At 40.6% G+C, this 17,667-nt stretch overlaps 1 protein-coding gene and 1 long non-coding RNA gene across 6 annotated transcripts in view; one reads left to right on the top strand and one right to left on the bottom strand.

The window, feature by feature from the left end:
- LOC137480026 (uncharacterized) overlaps nucleotides 1-5,602 on the top strand; it is a 32,607-nt gene extending 27,005 nt beyond the window's left edge. For both annotated transcript variants that reach the window (XR_011002662.1, XR_011002661.1), the window contains exon 4: nucleotides 4,644-5,602. This is a non-coding gene — a long non-coding RNA (uncharacterized lncRNA). The remainder of the gene's footprint in view (nucleotides 1-4,643) is intronic.
- TFDP2 (transcription factor Dp-2) overlaps nucleotides 1-17,667 on the bottom strand; it is a 56,920-nt gene that overhangs the window by 17,818 nt on the left and 21,435 nt on the right. Inside the window, exons 1-8 of one of the 4 annotated variants that reach the window (XM_068200845.1) lie at nucleotides 12,451-12,458; nucleotides 11,963-12,066; nucleotides 9,020-9,141; nucleotides 6,554-6,601; nucleotides 5,315-5,477; nucleotides 4,638-4,784; nucleotides 2,360-2,428; nucleotides 582-733 (exon numbers count right to left, since the gene is read on the bottom strand). In XM_068200845.1, the coding sequence (XP_068056946.1) occupies nucleotides 582-733; nucleotides 2,360-2,428; nucleotides 4,638-4,784; nucleotides 5,315-5,477; nucleotides 6,554-6,601; nucleotides 9,020-9,141; nucleotides 11,963-11,965 (704 nt within the window). In that variant the 5' untranslated portion in view covers nucleotides 11,966-12,066; nucleotides 12,451-12,458. Of the gene's footprint in view, nucleotides 1-581; nucleotides 734-2,359; nucleotides 2,429-4,637; nucleotides 4,785-5,314; nucleotides 5,478-6,553; nucleotides 6,602-9,019; nucleotides 9,142-11,962; nucleotides 12,067-12,450; nucleotides 12,459-17,667 lie in introns of those variants that run through there. The other 3 variants (XM_068200844.1, XM_068200843.1, XM_068200846.1) reach the window with 3 other exon arrangements.

The raw sequence follows: 17,667 nt of genomic DNA, 5'->3' as shown, positions 1-17,667 counted from the left end.
AAGATTTTCAGATTAATGTGAATGCAACTGAAGCAGTTTGCTCACAAAGACAGTATTACAAATTTCTGTATCTTTTCCTTCAAATAACTTTTTGCTGTTAAAAAACACTTTCAAAGTTGTTGTCATCACCTGGAGTATGTTACTTTTGTGTCATATGGGTAACCTTGTGTTTCTGACTGTGTACATTTTAATGGCATACTAAGAGTAAGAATTCACATGGCTGCTTTAAAAGGTAGTGCTGTCCTAGTAAATAGTTTCATTCTAGTTATTTCTTAATAACAATAACTTCATAATAGTTATTTCTTCTGTGCAGGGAATGCTCTTTGAAATGTCAGCCCGAAGTGCCTTTTACAGCAGTGAAAGTCAGTCTGTTTTAACTAGTGTTAATAAACTCATCCATATTATTACTGCAGTTGCATTAAATATTGAAAAAAAAGAGAAACCCCCCTGAAGTGACAGTTGCAAATGTAAGTACAATAATTACTTCTAGTAAACTAGAAAAACTTCCCTCACTTGTTTGAGGAAAAATTCCAGTCCACAAAGAAAATACAATTATAAAAAGTAATTTCATAAACACTTACTTATCACTTGATATGCTGCAGTCTATAATTGTTCTTTTGCTAGTGTTGACTATTAAGAAAGGCAGCTGTATGGTGGAGGTCAAAGATGGAGGGCCTTGATTTTGCTGTTCATTTTGCTGATTTCTTTGTACCAAGTTTTTAAATGCTATTTGCTGTAAAGCAAAATAAAGAAAAAACGATCACTGTCAATAAAAGAGCAGACATCAGTGTTTCCAGGAATGAAACCTCATAGGTCTTATTTACCAGCTCTCAATACCTTCAGTAATTTTTTGTCAAAAAGTGAGTTGTGGCCTTACTTTCTCTTGGCACTAGTGAAGTTCACCAGGAGCAGAAGTTAAACCCAATTTTTGCACACATATACTATTGACTCTGTTTCCCCTCATATTCCCTGGAGAAGATACAAGAAAGGAGCAGTAAGGCTTGCTGCAGAATGTTTCCCCAATCCCTTTGAGAAGGCTCTGGAATCAGAGGTCTTCTCTGGTACCTTTTATGTGTAATTGCCTCAGGGTAGGAGATAGCTACACTGAAACAAAAATTCCCCCACTTCCCATATCTGTATTTTTATTCTCTTTCCCTTCTCATCCATCACCTACTTCTCTCTCTCAAAAGAATTTTTTTGAAATTCTCCTCTGGAAGTTATTAAGCAGATGATGTTTGTGAGACCACTCTCCGCCTGCCGGTTTCTTATACCTGACTGCACATGTATGAAAGTGTGTGGGTTTAGAAAATGTTATTTGAGTGACTGAAGTCAGTACTTACCCGCCTGAGGCACTGCTTATTTCATTTAAGGGGAAAAAGATGGATAGCCACCATCCCAAAGGATTGGTAAACCCTTTGGCAATCAACACAATCAGGGCAATAATGACAGTTGTGGACAGTAAGGGAGTCAACTCTGTCAATATTTGGACTAAAAGTTAAGAGGGCCTGAGTTGCCTTATTCACTAGTGGAATTTTATGTTACTGTTGGAGGAACTGCTGATGTATTGGGTCAGACAGATAGAATCCCAATTGTACCCTAAGTAGAGAAACAGCTTTTGATGACAAACAAAGAAGAAGCATCAGATATTTGAAAGTTTCACTAAATATCAATTACATGAAAATTGCCTCAGTGTAGTCGAACCAGCTAAAAAATGTAGCCTTGTTGTCTGTAATCTCATAAAACTGTTTGATTACATTTGAATTACTAAAAGTCTGCACAGACTAGAATGTTAAGGAATGCTCATAACTATATTTTTAAAATGTTACTTTATAAACAAGATCCATTTGAAATATATTTCAGCAATTTAAGCCAAAAGTCATCTCAAAGGTATGTGACAGAAAGTAAAGGTGCTGGATTTGCCAGCCTTCCACTCTTAAGATCCAGAAATGTCTATATTCCCCAAAACAACTCTGCTACACAAATTGTTGTGAACGTCATAGCTTAGGTCAAAGAGAAAATTTGAAAAATTACTCAGGGTAGCTCTGGGGGAACTTAGAGTCAACAAAGGGGACTTGTGAGTTGTTCCCATTCTCACTAAGGTTGGAAAAGCTTCAGCAGAACACTTAGGAAAGCTTGTGGCACACAGATGGAGCGTGCTGGTTTACAGCAGACAAAACTGAACCACAGTGTTGGCAAGAGGTCCCCCTACCAGAATCCAGAAAGGTCACAGGGGTCAAACTTTTCTCCTTAGTATCTTACAGCTGCTAGTTAAATCTCGAAAGGACTTCGGAAGGTCTAACATGTTTGATTTGCACTTGATATTTTCACTTATGGGGGAAAAAATTAAAATTAAATATACCTGCAGTAGCAGTTCTTGCAGTTGGGCTCGCTTCTGTTTTATCCTTTCAATCCGCTTCTGTTTTTCTATCTTAAAAGATAAATGTAAATGCATCAAGATACTCAGTTACCTTGTCCATTCCCTTGTGCCAAACTGAACAGGATTTCTTTGTAAATGGGGGCAAATTGCATGGGAATAAGAATTTCTCCATTAAACAGGTCTGGCAGACTGTAATGTCTTTCTTTGTCAACAGTTTTAACTCCAGTAAGGATTTAATTATTACAAGAGACTATTATGTTCTCCCCCCCCCCCCCCCCCCCCCCATTCTGCCTCTTTTGTCTTGCACTGAGTGCAAATTGGCACCAAATCAAACACTTGCTCAAGGGGATGCTTTGGGTTTTTTTTTCCCTTCTGCCCTCCACTCTTTTGGAATTGTGCATGTCCCACTGTTCTCCTAGCTGCAAGCTACTAGACATAAATATATGGAGGCTGGGCTCATGATCACCTATATCTTACAGTGACCTCCACTTTTTGTTTGAGACTTGATTAAACTGACAAGACTGCAGCAACAAAAAGGGGTAGAGGCAACATTTTCTACAGGAGCACAGCTCTTGCAGCAGTTCAGCTACTGCAGGTTGATGTGGCCAAGCTGCTGCAGCTGGGACACACAGGGCTGGGACAGGGCAGAGCTGACCCTGTAGGTGCAGCAGTGTCTGGAAGTGTCCTCTGGGGCAATGCTTAAGAACTGGACAACTGGGGCTTAAAGGGCTTTTTGAGCATCATCCTCTTTGGTGCCAGCACTGTATCCCTGGCTCCCAAAAGATTAAACTCTTAAATTACCTTTTCATTCAAGCTCTGAAACTAAATAATGTGGTGTTTTAAAAACTTATCTGGCCCAAACTCCTCTATCTTATTTACAAGGTTGCTTTGTGGTGGTTCCCTCCTCACACACTTTAATGTTTAAAATGCATCTTTCAGTTGGCTTTCTGTGCTGGAACTCTTAAAACCAGTAAGCAGTAGAGATATCATTCAGGCACGGTTTCTATATAACAAGCTCTTTCACACTGATTTTTGTACTGGTAATCTTATTACAGATTTACATTGTAAGAACAGTTGCCACTTTATACAGCCTTAAGAGCAAAATTAATTCTGATTTTCACAGCATCAAAATGCAGCTTTGTTTTACATTCTTTTCTATTATGTCAGAGGAAGCAACATTTTTTGAAAAATATGCCTGGCTTCCATTTTGTGCATGTTTAATTAGAGCCTGAAACAGTGAATTGCATGTGATTATTGAAGATGAGACAATGAAATTCAAGTTCCATATTTATAACAATAACCTATACTGGAGACAATGCATTCACATGAATGCATGCAAAATGTAGATTTATCCAGAATTAAAAAAAAAACATCCTGGAGCATAATGATTGAACTCATGCATTCTCCTTGGATGAATGTATTTTTCAAGTTACTGTAATGGAAAAGGACAGTAAAAGCTTTTCTCTTACCACATCTAGAAAGACAATTTATGTAAATGACCCTGCACAAAAAGAACTGCTCTGTACTGCAGAGGCACCCACCCACCTTTTAAGATACCTCATGTTCAAGTGTCACAAACAGAGATGTATTTGCAGACAGCCATTACAGCAGGCTGCAGTAAATACAGTGACTTGTGCTTTTTATTTATAGCACATTTGGCCTGAAGGATAGGCAACATTTGTGCATATAAATTCTGGCAGTCCTGCAAAGAACACTGTAACTCTTAGCCTGCTGAAAAAATAATGGAAATAACTGATAAGTAAAACTTCTTCTTGCTTTCTCTGGCAGATCATAACTAGTTTTTGACATTCCAGCAGGAATTATGTTTCAATTTAATTGCCTTTGAATTATATTTCCAAGTACAGATATTAATAGATAATTGGTCTAATTTTAAATGTAAACCACTTTGTGAGCATAACTGAACCATAAATTCTTTTGACTTTCTTCTGGTTAATTCAAGGTACTACAGACTTTAATCTTAAAAATAATCCCTGATTTAATCAATGACCATTTTTGTAAGGTAAAGAGCTTGGCTTTTTTAAAAAACTAAATATAATGTATACTAAATGAAACTGAACTAAGCATACACAAACATATTTTTTCCGTTTATTCCAATATCAACATTTTTATTTCCATAGTGCACAAGCATCAAAACCAATCAGGTTCAAATTAAGGAAAAAAATCCCTCTTCTATAAAGAAGAGCAAGTCAATTATCAGAGCATGTGAATAAAACAGAATTTCCCATGTACCTCCCTTTACCTCTAGATTCTGACATTCCTGAGCTGAGTTTGTAGGAAGGCCGATCCATCGGATTTCCTTCTTCTCCTTTGAAATGATGTTCATTGCCATCAGGACGTTGAGGGCATCGTAAACTCTCCGTCTAATATTTTTCTGATCATAAGCCTGCTAATAAAACAATACAAGACTAATTACAACAACAAAAAAAAAAGAATTAAAAAGAGAAAGGCAATTGAACACATCCTCCATAGACATGGAGAAGCTCAAATGCCAAAATGGCAGTTCTGGTCAGAGTGGTGTTAAACCACTACCCTTCATCTGTGATACCCCTTGGACACCACATGGGCATGTTTGGTTGCAAATGGAAGCTTCAGGCCTTCCTGAAGCACCTCTGCAGGAAATTCCATCATGGCAAGTCTGGCACAGTTGAAAAGCCTGACAAGACCACATATACAAGAGTAGCCTTTCCTTAAAGTTAGTTATTTTGGCAGATTCCTCTACGTTATTTATAATTTAGAGGGAGTTCAATTCTTCATCTTAATTCTGTATTTTTAGATTTCAAGGGTAAGTCTTTATATTTGAGAACTAGTTAAGTGAAGGAGAGTATGGACTGTGGCAGGACAGTGCAGAAACATAATTCCATGATAAAACAGACAAAACTGTATTGGTACAACAAAATTCAACACATATTTGCTTACTGAATCTGTTGCTAGGTGGCTGTTAGAAGTTGTGAATTCTGATACAAGCTCATCAGCGACTTCATTGTATGAAGTTGTTCCTTTACGTTGGACTTTTTCGCAAACTTTCATTGAAAAATGTCTCAGACCCTTCCCATTTTTATCTCCTTTCTTGCTTCTCTTACTGAAAGAAAAAAGTATTATTTTAATACATTGAATGTTAATAAGCTACTTTGTTTCACAGCAAAGGGTCTACCTTTTGTAACAGAAATCTGGACTATCAAAATGAAAAATAAAATTTTTGCATCAGTTTCTTATAAGTTGGCAAAAAAAGTGCACTAGAGCGCCTTCCCCTTCCTTGTCTATTTCTACATTGGTAGCATTTGAACGCATGCTGCTAAGAAGATGCTTAAAATGGATTTGTAATTCATCTCCAGGTAGTCTCACAAAAGAACAACCATAAAAAAGAGGAAAATCTCCCAGGGTGCTTATGTACCTGAAAGCCATGTTTATGTGGAGCTCTCATGTGTGTGCCTAAAACATTCCTATGTGATATACGGCAGGAGATACTAAACGTGGTCATGAGGGGAATTAAGGTGTGTCCATCATATATCCACATATATACATCATAGTATATATACATATATATACATCTATTCTATGATGTATCCATCATAGAACAGATACAAGAATCTCTTTTGTGGAGACTAAGTACATGGTCATTGGGTTTTAAGGTGCCAAATTAGGAACTGGCAAACTGTCAGGGTTATTTTCCATTCACCTTCTTCCAGAAAAGGTAATGGTAACAGATAAAAACAGGAGCAGTTGTTTTTATCATACAAACTAGATCGGGATGTGTAATCCAATAGAAACCTTTAAAAAGTTCAGCTGTGATGTTTTTGTTTCTTTTTTTTTTTTTTAATTAGTCTCATGGTTTCATTTGACAATGTGTTCCATGGAGAGCTGTTATTTTACAGAAAAAGGGCCCCTGTCAGCAGTAAAAAACTAAAGAAACTATTAAAAAAAAAAGAATGGTTTTCAAAATTGTGAATGTGTCTAAGAATACAGAATACAGGTAAAAGAAACAAAAAATAGTAAAAAGGAACACCAGCAGACTAAAAAACCGCAACACAGCTTTGATGTGAAGGAGTGAAAACTGCTGAAAGCAGGAACTGGACAGTTATCTTTCTGAAAGGCAAATCTTTCTGAAGTAAAGCAGGTATGACTCTATACATAATATGCACATTCAGTAACACTCACCTTTCTGAAAAATCTGACTCTATAATTTCTTGAGTCCGTTTTCGCTCCCTAAGACAAGACAATTCAAACTTAAGTTGAAAATAATGTTATATCTATAGACCACTAAAATCACTGTATATGGGGCCTAGCTGGTTCTAGTGTTTGCTGTTACATATTTACTGAAAGGGAAAAATACAACACACAGAGCTTTACAAAATTTGAGGGAAGGTGGTTAGGACTTGTGGAGGAAGTTGTTGGAGCTCACTACCAGACAAATTCTATTCCAAATTTTACCATGCTTTGCCCACGGGAACTGGGGGAAGCCACTTCACCTGGAACTAGAGGAAGTGCTGGTGTGAGCTAGATGGCCAAAGTCCATCAAAAAGGAGAAGCTGGACTCCTTTGAAAATTCCTATTTAAAATTCCTCCATATGGAAGAAAAATGTCTTTAAACAGTGCATAAGATATATTTTCAAGCCAGTGAATGTTTAAGAATCTTTAAACAAAACCCCAAGGTAAAACACTAAATATATTCCTGATAGAGCTGATGTATACAGAGCTGAAGACAGACTCTGAAGAAGTAGCTGCCATGAATTTTGAACAGCAGCAGCAGTCTGCAATCATTGGCCATTCCTTATCCTCCAGTTTATTCCCCACAGCAAGCAGGAGCTGCTTTCCAGCCCTGCCTTTTCCATAACCCAAGGCAGGGCCCAAGAGCTGTGCTGAGCTGGGGAACGTTGTCTCCCCATGCTTTCCAAAGCTGGGCTCCCAGCACAGACTTAGACAGCTGAACACCTGACACTCCTGGGAAGGAAGCGAAACAAAAAGGATGGGTTTGAAAACCTGGGTTTGAAAGCCAGCACACTTTGGTTGTGTCATCTCCCTCGGCAGCACCAAAGGGATTTCTGTCCATGGTGCTTCAGTGGGGGCTGAGCAGCTGGGGCTGGGGTCTGCCCTGGGCATGGGCATGGGCCTGGGCCTGGGCTGGCAGTGAGTGAGAGCTGTGCCCTGCTCTGCACTCCAGGCTGCCAGAGCCTGTGCCGAGCCCTGCCAGTGAACGTGCTCCTCTCATCTGGGAAATGATTTAGTCTGTAAAATAAACAATGGGTAAAGCAAGCATTCTTCTGAAGTGTCTTCAGCAACAGCTTGCTGCCTCAGTTCAGGAATACCACAGACCCTTCCTTAGCTCTGTTCCTCAAATGAAAATACGGCCTATTGTATGGACTTCTGCATGCATCACTATTGACTGGTCTGTGTGGAGTCATCTCGAGCCTTTTTATGGATGAAGCAAAAGATAAAGCTCATTGGAAATCCTGTGTCTCAACTAAGACAGTACACAAACAGAAGGATGGTGCTGCTTGGTGGTGGTGGTTGATGCACTGCCACAAGGCTGCTCCGGGAATCCCCACCACTGGATGACACCTTGGAAAGCGAGGCATGTCGATTCTTTGGTTTAGCAAGCTGAGACCAGACAGTAGAGTTTGTCCCTCTTCTGGGTACTGAAAGAGTGTCTGTCTGGCCTCCACATTTCACAAAATGTGCAGAAAAAAAGTGGCAACTCCTTTCTCAAATAAAATCAGAACTAAGTGCATTCAAAGGGTATTTCAGGAAATGAACACTCAGCAAAAAAAATTCAGCTTAAAAACTGCGTGGCTGGGCCTGCAGTTTATTGACTCTCTGGGGAGTAATTGGGAAGTACAGCCTATGACAGACCTTGCTCACAGAGTAAAATGGAGAAAGTCAAGGCACAAACATGGCACTCTCATTTCTGCTCTTTCCTAGATGTTCCATTTCCCATCTTTATTGTTGAAAAGGTAATACTGACATTCATCACTGATTAGAAAAATTAATCTAGATGCAGAAATATATTACTTTTTCAGAGGCAAAACACTACATATCTCTGTTTTGAGACAGCTAAGCTCAGCAGTACTGATATTAAAACAAAATACTAAGAAACACTGTAAAGACCAGATTTAATTAGAAGAGATAAAGAGAGTCATGTTTGGCTGGAGCACCTCAGAACCCCATGAAACTTGTTAATGTAGAATAGTAATAAAAATACCACACTGATTATATGGAAAGTTTTCTATTAGAGTTTATTCTTAAATGCCTGTTGAAGTGTTTTTGACAGTCTCTCCCCCTGTAGACACCTGCTGCTTTGCTCAACAGCAGTTCGACATGGATATACCATGAACTTCTGGAAAAAATAAAGGCTTCTTTTAACAGGAGTCGTTGTGACCCTCCATTTTTACCAAGAAACAGACACTGTCAGAAACCACAATTAAAGCAGACAGTGAAGTGACTGGTGCTTATAATTTGTGTTCACATGCTCCATCAGAAGTGCCTCCCAGTCTGAAAAGCACATCCCATACTCCATTTAGGTGTGCAAGAATGAGAAACTGTAAGTCAGCGAGGATTCAACAGTATAAATAATGGAAGAGATCAGAAGAGATGCTCAGACATCTTTAAATGAGACGAAAGCCTTACCCTGGGACCCAGCCGGAAGCCTCTGTTATGTGTGTCTGTGTGACCATTGTCGGAGCTGGGCTGTACGGACTCCCAATCAGAACACTCCCTGAACTGCTCAGTCTTTGCGGTGTGCTTATGATCTGTAAAATTTAGCAATAAAAACCCAGCTCTCTAAAGAAAACAGAGGTAACTACAGCCCAAAATTCATACTAAACATTGCACTAAGAAAAGTAATAACAGTTCTATACCAGAAGCAGTCATAATACACAGAAGAGATGGCATCACAAGATCTTCATACAGCAAAGCCATTACAGCACTGCTAAGTTTTCTATTAATTGTACCATATTACTGTTTTATTCATATGGACAAGAACCAGACAAATGATTCCAAGTAATTCCCAGGTATGGCAGATAGGATCTGTACCTAGAGACATCCAATCGTTTCTTCATGAGTACATCTAGGCAATTTCTTGATCAATGTAATCAATACTGCCTTCTTTGTTTCCAATGGATTTGTCTCTTGTAATTGTCTGTACAAAAGACAATCTGAGCTGCAGGCAAAGCATTCCCTGCAGTTTCTAGCATTCACAAGGTCCCAAGGTACTCTGGCAACTAATTGTACATACAGAATTCAATGTAAAGTCTTTATGCTATAGATAGAATTTACAGTTATGCAAACCTGGTGAAATTGTAAGTGCACTGGTTAACACCAAGACACCCAGTCTCGACTTTTAAATCACATCTAAGTTCATTTTTCAAAGTAGGTCACCAAAATAATTTAAATAATATTTAAAATGAAACAGTATTGATAAAGCTAATCTTTAAAATAAACGAAATTTAATTATTTTGATTCCTTTATGGTAAGAATCATATCAAAGCTTCTTGGACAGTGCTTTTTACTCTTACACCTTACGTAATTTTTTAGAACTTTGTTTTACTTTACTCCATTTATTAGTGACATTTTGATTGTATTAAACTTTGTGGTTTCCTTTACTATTTAACTTATCCAACACCTGTGTAAGCATCCCAAGGCACTCTGGTAACTAACTGCTGTAAGTATATGCTGTAAGTATACAGCAGATATATAGGTACTGTAAGTGTGTATATATATATATGCATATATATACAAACTACAGATAATATACAGCATTTGTTTAGTATCCATCACTATTGTTTAGACAAGTAGAAAAATGGAATGTGAAGAATTCCCCATTTCCTTAGCTCATTGACCATTACTGCACATCCCCCTGGTATCATGTCGTGACTACATACATGTCTTTTTTGTCTTAAAGACATGCATTTATCTCATTTATTGTTTGCAAATGTGCAGCTTGACAGAGCCAAAGGAAAAGAGAATTTTAGAGGAACCAAAACACAGGTACAGGTTATGTATTTATTTCCTGGTTGATACTGGAGAACCAGAGGCTCCTGGCTTTACCCATTGCAGGCAGGCACAAGAAAGGCCGCTTCTGTCACCTGACTGCTGCTCCGGCCCGGGGCAGAAAGGTGTCAAGGGCTGCTTCGTGCTTTGGAGCTCGGTGAAACGAGCGCGGCTGCGGCCGCAGGTGCCAAGGGCCCCGGCGGCGAGTGACGGCCCGGCCCGGCCCGCGCCGCCATCTAGCGGCACCCGGCCGCTCCTGCAGCCGCGCCGGCCGCACCGCGGCCGCTCCAAGGGCCCGGAGCGGCCCCGGGGCCTGCAACCACGGTGGGGAAATAAGGCCTAAATAAATTCATTCATCAAACAGGCTGTTGCTGACACAGGCAGATGCTGAGGGAGCGCTACCATTGCCACTCGTAAACATTCGCTTTTAAACAGCCTGGCACAACACAGCTGTATGCTGGGTGTCTTAGAAAGCCTGCGTTTATTAAGAAAATGTTTTCTGAATATAGATCTATCATTGCAAAGCAGCAGAATAAAAAATTAACAAAAAAAAAGAATAAAAATGGTGTGTCTCACATCTCGCAGTAGCTTTTGCAACTTCTACCTCCTACAGAACCTAAACTGCAAGCAGGGCTCACTGAAACCAAAAGCTGGGCTTGGGAAGTCAGTGGTAAGAGCAGGAACTGCATTAAGTGAGTGCTCTCCCTGTTGTGGGCTATTCCTTGCACTGCCAGGACACATCCTCAGTGGCAGAACCGTTCCAGCGCAGTGCCACAGGGCACAGGCCGCAGTGAGACATCAGCACTGACGTACTGAGCTGTTCCTGGCAGGCAGCCCCTGGCCAGTGCTGGGGGCAGAGCTCTGCGAGCAGGAGTGCCACGGGGGTGGCTGTGATGTGTGTGCCCCTCTGCCCAGCTGGGACAAACCCCCAGTGAGCAGCAGACCCTGCTCAGGTGAACCATACCCAACACCATTTTTATGAAACACACCAAATAGTTCTGTTCAGGCTAAGTGCTTGGCAAGGAGGTATCGGGTTACTAGAAACTGTTCACAGTATTGCCTATTTAGCTATCTGACCACCAGAAAATCTAAGTCTTCTCTCCAAACTAGATCCAAAATCCCTGGAACATCAATATACATATACAGTTATCATGGACAGGAAAAGAGAATTTTAAGAAGAGTAGTTCCAGCAAGTTTTGAATTTCTACCAACACATCATAGACATTCTCTGACAATGCTGGAGATTTACTGGTGAGAACATGACTGAAATCATTCAAAGAGTACCAAGTAATGAGGGGTTTTTCTTAATACACTTGTGACTAATAGTTAAAATGTCAGCTAGTAAAGCTGTTTCAATTTCCACTCAAAGCCCAGAAGATAGGTACCCCCTAAGGCACGAACAAGAGCATTGCTGGGAGTGGCAGTTCCCGCATGCCAGGCCTCTTGTGCCCCAGGTCACCATCCTCCAGCACTTTGTGGCTGAGGCAGAAGGCAGCAAGTTCCTCTCGTGTTCCTGTCTTACACCACCAGGAAGTCACAGTCAGTTACACAAGCTGGCAATACTGGGGTTGCAAAACTTACCATTTGGGGTCCAACATTCACATTGATTGGTCCCAAGGTTTTTGGCAAAATCTTAGTTGGAGAGTTGGTGCTGGAAACTGGCAACGCGATTACTGAAATATTACCTAAAAAGAATGGTAAAAGGGGAGTTTTAAATTACTTCCTTAGTAACCTGTGAAAAACGCTGTGGCAAATTCTCACACCACTCTAATGCTTTGGAATCAGGCTGGCTTTGTTGTCTCATTTGCTGCAGTCACCCCCTCAGGTAACCTCTAGACCTCTCAGCAGATGTCACAAGGACACCTCACAAAACTACACCTTCACTATATTACTTTCAAAATTACATGTATTTTATTTCCAGAAACAGTTTATTCTTGCTTAAGACAAAGAGCACGCAGCCTGACATTCCTCAGCATTACAAGTGAAAATTAATGAGAATACTTCTAAAAGAAACCAACATACAAATCCTACTTACAATCATAATCGTGTGTACAAAATAAACCATAAACCTTCAAAGCCTTAACTATTCCTCATCTGACTGTCCCAGAGCGTTCCACAGTCATTGCTGGTGGAAGCCAACCACAGCCTGCACTGCACAGATGGAGTAAGTGATGCCTTTACAACTCACCTAGAGTTACAGAGCAGGCAGGGGGATGTCACAATAAAGTCTCCCGTGCCATCTCCAGTGCAGGGTGTTCTCATCCCAACATGTTCATCATCTCTGTGACCCCAAACTGCTTATGGATCTAAATCATCCTGCCTTCCACAGAGAAGGGCAGCTCTGTGCTGACAGCCCCAAAATACTGCTGCTCCTTCTCTCTCCCAAATTGCAACTTCTATCTCGATTATTGGGAGTCAATGTTTAAATCAAAACTGTTGCAGCACCACTGCTACCCCTTGCGTGTTCAAACTGTTGTGCACAAGCCTCTCAAAGCCCTGAGCACATGGGCTTATCCAGACTGCCACTGTGGTGGCAGCAGCTCCTTTCCCTGTGACAGCGTCAAAGCAGGAGAGCTGGGAACTGATTGATCAAACAGCAGCCCCCGTTCCTACACACAGCCTGATCCAGCGTGGGGAGGGATGGGGTCTGAGGCACAACCAAATATAAGGAAGAGCTGCCACTGCCTGGTAATCCAGAGTCAGCCTGGCTCCAGCTGGTGTCGTGAGGACAAGGACAGGTTCCTGGAGAGCTACTAATGTTCTCTGGCACTGCAGACAGCAGCTGAAGGCATCTAAGGTGACAGGTCCCTTCACAGCAGCACAGGCACCAGCCCTCCTCCCACAGGAGCCAGCCAACACTCAGCTTAGCCCACATGGCCCAAGCTGACTCAGTGGTGTTACGCATCCATGTTCCCCTGTCTTTTCTCACATCACCTGTTCACCTCCACTGCCCAATATTCTTTTCTCACTTGGTCCTGAATCATGGTCTCCTTTTTTTACATTTTATTTTAGTATACCTATGTTTTCCATGAGGTTACTGAAAAATTATAAATTCAACAAAGTAACTTCTCTGCAACCAGAAGCAACACAACTGAGAGGGAAAAGGATCTTCTGTAGTTACAGCACAAACGTAGAAAAGATGTAGATTTATGCAAGGTCTCACCTTCATAAGAAATATTCAATAGATATATTAGAAATACAAACAAATTGAGACTAGGATGTTCTAATGTTCTGTGTAGATTCTTTTGCCATCTGGAGTAATACTACTACTTAATATTAATTTTCCAAAAGGAAATCTGTATCTGAAAACATCTTCAGAAGCAGCTTGCATCTCTAGTCAATAAAATGAATAAATTATTCAGTCATGTAACTCACCTAGAAAAACAAATATAAACCTCCCACACTTGCAAACCCCCAGTAAATCTTGGCTGTGTTATATGAAACATCTTTTGTGAGGTAGTGCCAGAGCGCACAAGACAGTAATTCATTATTTACATACACTGTGTTCCCATGCTGAGCTCAAAATAGTTCTCTCACTTGCCAGTTTTACTTTTGCTAGAGGATTTTGCCCAGGATTTCCCAAGCTGTGCCAGCATATTCCATCAAAACCTAGTCTCTTCCCTCATTCCAGGCTGTTGCCATCAATGACGTGTCACTTCCCAGTACTGCTGTAGGAATTTTCCTCTTTTCTGCTGCAACTGAAACTTTTGACCCCACTACCTCCAAGATCAGCTCTCATACTATTTCTCCTTGTCCCTTTTCTTACCAGGGAAAAGAAATAAATTATTTCTCTGGTGTCGACAGCGTAAGGTCACATGGCCGAGTGCAGTAAAATCGTGCAATGTCGGTTTTGGCTCCCAGCTCTTGCACCCCAGAGCTGCCTCCAGCTGCACTTCCCACTGCAAGAGGCACTGGGCTGTCATGTTTGTCCATGCCACAGTGGCCTTGTGGGGCTCACAGCACTGGACAATGCACACGGCCATCACCACATCCAGCACTGGGCACAGCTTGCTCCCTTCTCGGCATGCGCCACGCAGACTGGGATCCATGGGATCCATGGGATCCAGCTGCACCTGTGATTGCTTTGAACTTTTGCATGGATGTACTTCCCTCACACACACACATGCAGACCCATGGCCAAAGCCACACAAACCAGATTTACTGAGCAGCACAGGAAAAACCACTAATAAACCACTAATTAGCAGCTACTGCTGCACTGTGCCTTCATTTACAAGGCTCCCTGGGTAACGGAACATTGGCACCACTGGGGTAACTTCAGTAAATACAAGGATCATTCAAATGACCTGATCTTCATTTTAAAAAGACATTTGCTTACATATAGTGTGTATTTAAATGTCTTTTTGGCCAGAGTTACTGTCAATAAAAAAGATTTTCATCTTCTAATCCCTACACAAATCCCTCATTTGGCAGCAGTACTGTCAAAACAATCTTAAGAGTTGACCAAGTTTTCAATGAAATGTTTCCCTGCCCTTTATCTTACTTTTAATTTTCTTTGTTGACAAATATAAATATGTGGATGTGTAGATTTTAAAATATATATAGGCTGAAAAAGAATGAGTTTATTTTTATAAGTGAGGTATTTCTTATCCACAGTGGCCAGAAAGAAAGAACAACCAAATTCTTCACAGTAAGAGGTTGCTTTTTGTGTTTGTCAGCAGTTGAAAAAATAGTAAACAAAGTTTTATCAATTACAAATAAAATATTCCTCCCTACCATTTTCTTTTTTTTCCGAATAGCATCATGGTCCAGATACTCATGTAACCTCAACTGCTTCAAATAGTATTATTATATAATTGTATTTTTATATTTAGGAGGAAGTAGATGTGACAACACATTCAACAGATTTCAGTATTCAACTGAAAGCAGAAATATCATCAAACTAACTCTATATACTATCACAAAGCAGCTGCAAAGGCTTTAAACATGACCAAATTCTAAATAAATGCCAAGTCTTAATAACACCCATCATTTGGGGACAAAAAAGATTACACTGATTTATGTCCTGGGGCACAAGAGCAGTGAGTACAGTGATAAGCTGAACACAATGAGACCCATCAGCCTTGAGTCACGGTAATCTCACTGCATGGATGGAAAAGGTCAGCACAGATGGATCAAAATGGAATGATTTGTATAATAATACTCAATTCTTATATAATGTTTCTCAGCAGTACTTTCAAGGCACAAAGGAGGTCAGTGTCATTATTCCCATTTACCTATGAAAAACCAAGCACATGGGAAAGAAACCCACTTAAAACTCTCATAGGGAGACTTTAACTACAATACACAGAGACCCATCTCAAAGTGAGCCTCCTTAGCACTGAAGCAAATTCAGAATAAGAATCTGCCAGTGGATATATATATGTATGTTTCTCTCAGAACAAAAGCACTTTGCTTCTACATAAATTATTTCTCCATCCTTCAGTCACCACTATTGTGGCTTCTCAGGAAGAGAAACCAGTGTTGCTATAATTTCATATTTTAAAAAACCATCTTTGCTACATAACTATTATGCTTCCTGGCATTTGTGCAATAATTTTACTGGCGCACAAAAAGAAAAAAAAAATCAATATAAATGATCTTCAGCTTCAAGCAGTCACAGATAAAGTTATTCATGTTTATGTACATGTGTGCTCACATGCACACACAAAGCAGTTCACCAAACTAATTTTAAATCATTATGTGCCACCCTAAATAGCCTAATTGCACATAAACAACATGCACTCCTATACAAATACAAAGCTAAAGAGATTTTAGTGATTCTTTTTCCTATATAACTAAATCTGTTAGGTCTGCAGCTTAGTTGCAAAGATAATCAGAAACAATGTCAACTGGAGAATCTATAGAATCTGTCACAGCCAGTTTGAAGGAGACCATGGCTGATGGGGAGCACAGCCCAACCAGCTGGGGTTACACACAAAGCATACATCAACAAAAAAAAACATTGAATTTTCAAACAAAACACCAGGGAAGTGTTGGTAATTTGGATTTCATATTCACAGCTCTGAACAAATGTCCAATTTTTAAAAGTGTCTCAATGAACAGCCATTTTTAATAATACAGCCTACAGCCTGACAATGATGGCAAAAACCCCAGCTCAGAGCTGTGAGATATCAGCAGCCCATTAGGATATTTTGGAATAACATATGTGATGTGTCCTCAGGCTCCTCTATTACACTGAGACAGATCAGTAAATGTACTTATCTCCAAGATCAGTACGATAAAAGAAAAATGGAATTATTATCGCATTATTAATATACAAGTATTTTCTTGGTACAATTCTTCATTTGTGCATTGCACAAAATTACTGGGCTGCAAACTTCATTTTAAAAATTCCACAGAGATGAAATCAAAGAGATCGAGATCTGTAGAAAAGAAAAAATAAAATGGGGCAGGCAGTTTTTCAATGTACTTCAGGCTTACACTGAGCAGTACATTTTCAGTCTTTTACTGTTCAATTTGAGACAAATCTACAGGAGTTAACAGCTGTAAGAATCTGAAAGTACCAGGCACAGGCCTACGGATAACTTGGATAACTGCTCCCGATGTCTTGGTCGTTTTAGCAGTTCTCTTCAAGCATACAATGAAGTACTTCTCTTACAGCAGCCCTGTGCAGTAAGTTTTTAAAACACCAGCCCTGTCAGGACTTAGTAAAAGATAGGTACTGTGTAATAGAAAGATGCATTGTAACAAAGTTCATTGTGGACTGTATCAGAAGTGAAGATCCCCGCCCAAAGCAGGCTCTCTACAATCATGGTACGATTAATGGCTCCTCCCTCATGGAGCCTGTAGCAAGACTGGTGCTCTGTGGCTGGACTCCCTTTTCCCTCCACAGCAGTAAACAAAGAACAACATGTAAACTCATAGGAACTGGGAATACAGTAACAAAGAAGTATTAACTAAGGACAGCAAGATTCCTCAAAACCCTTGTGCGAATCTACATCACATATTTTAGGGCAAGAGTCCTACCTACGGCCCCAGCAGCAGCAGATGTGCCCAGTCCCACTTGCCCCGTGGCAGCCTCTCCTTCCCCCGGGCACGGGTGTGCCCTGGCATCCAGGCGGTGCCACCCGGGATTTAACCGGGCTGTTCCACCCGGGATTTAACCGGCCTGTTCCACCCGGGATTTAACCGGCCTGTTCCACCCGGGATTTAACCGGGCTGTTCTACCCGGGATTTAACCGGGCTGTTCCACCCGGGATTTAACCGGCCTGTTCCACCCGGGATTTAACCGGCCTGTTCCACCCGGGATTTAACCGGGCTGTTCT

This window comes from Anomalospiza imberbis, chromosome 10 (genome assembly GCF_031753505.1).
Source record: "Anomalospiza imberbis isolate Cuckoo-Finch-1a 21T00152 chromosome 10, ASM3175350v1, whole genome shotgun sequence".
NCBI classification, from domain to species: Eukaryota; Metazoa; Chordata; class Aves; order Passeriformes; family Viduidae; genus Anomalospiza; species Anomalospiza imberbis.
This window is presented reverse-complemented; position numbering and strand designations above follow the sequence as displayed.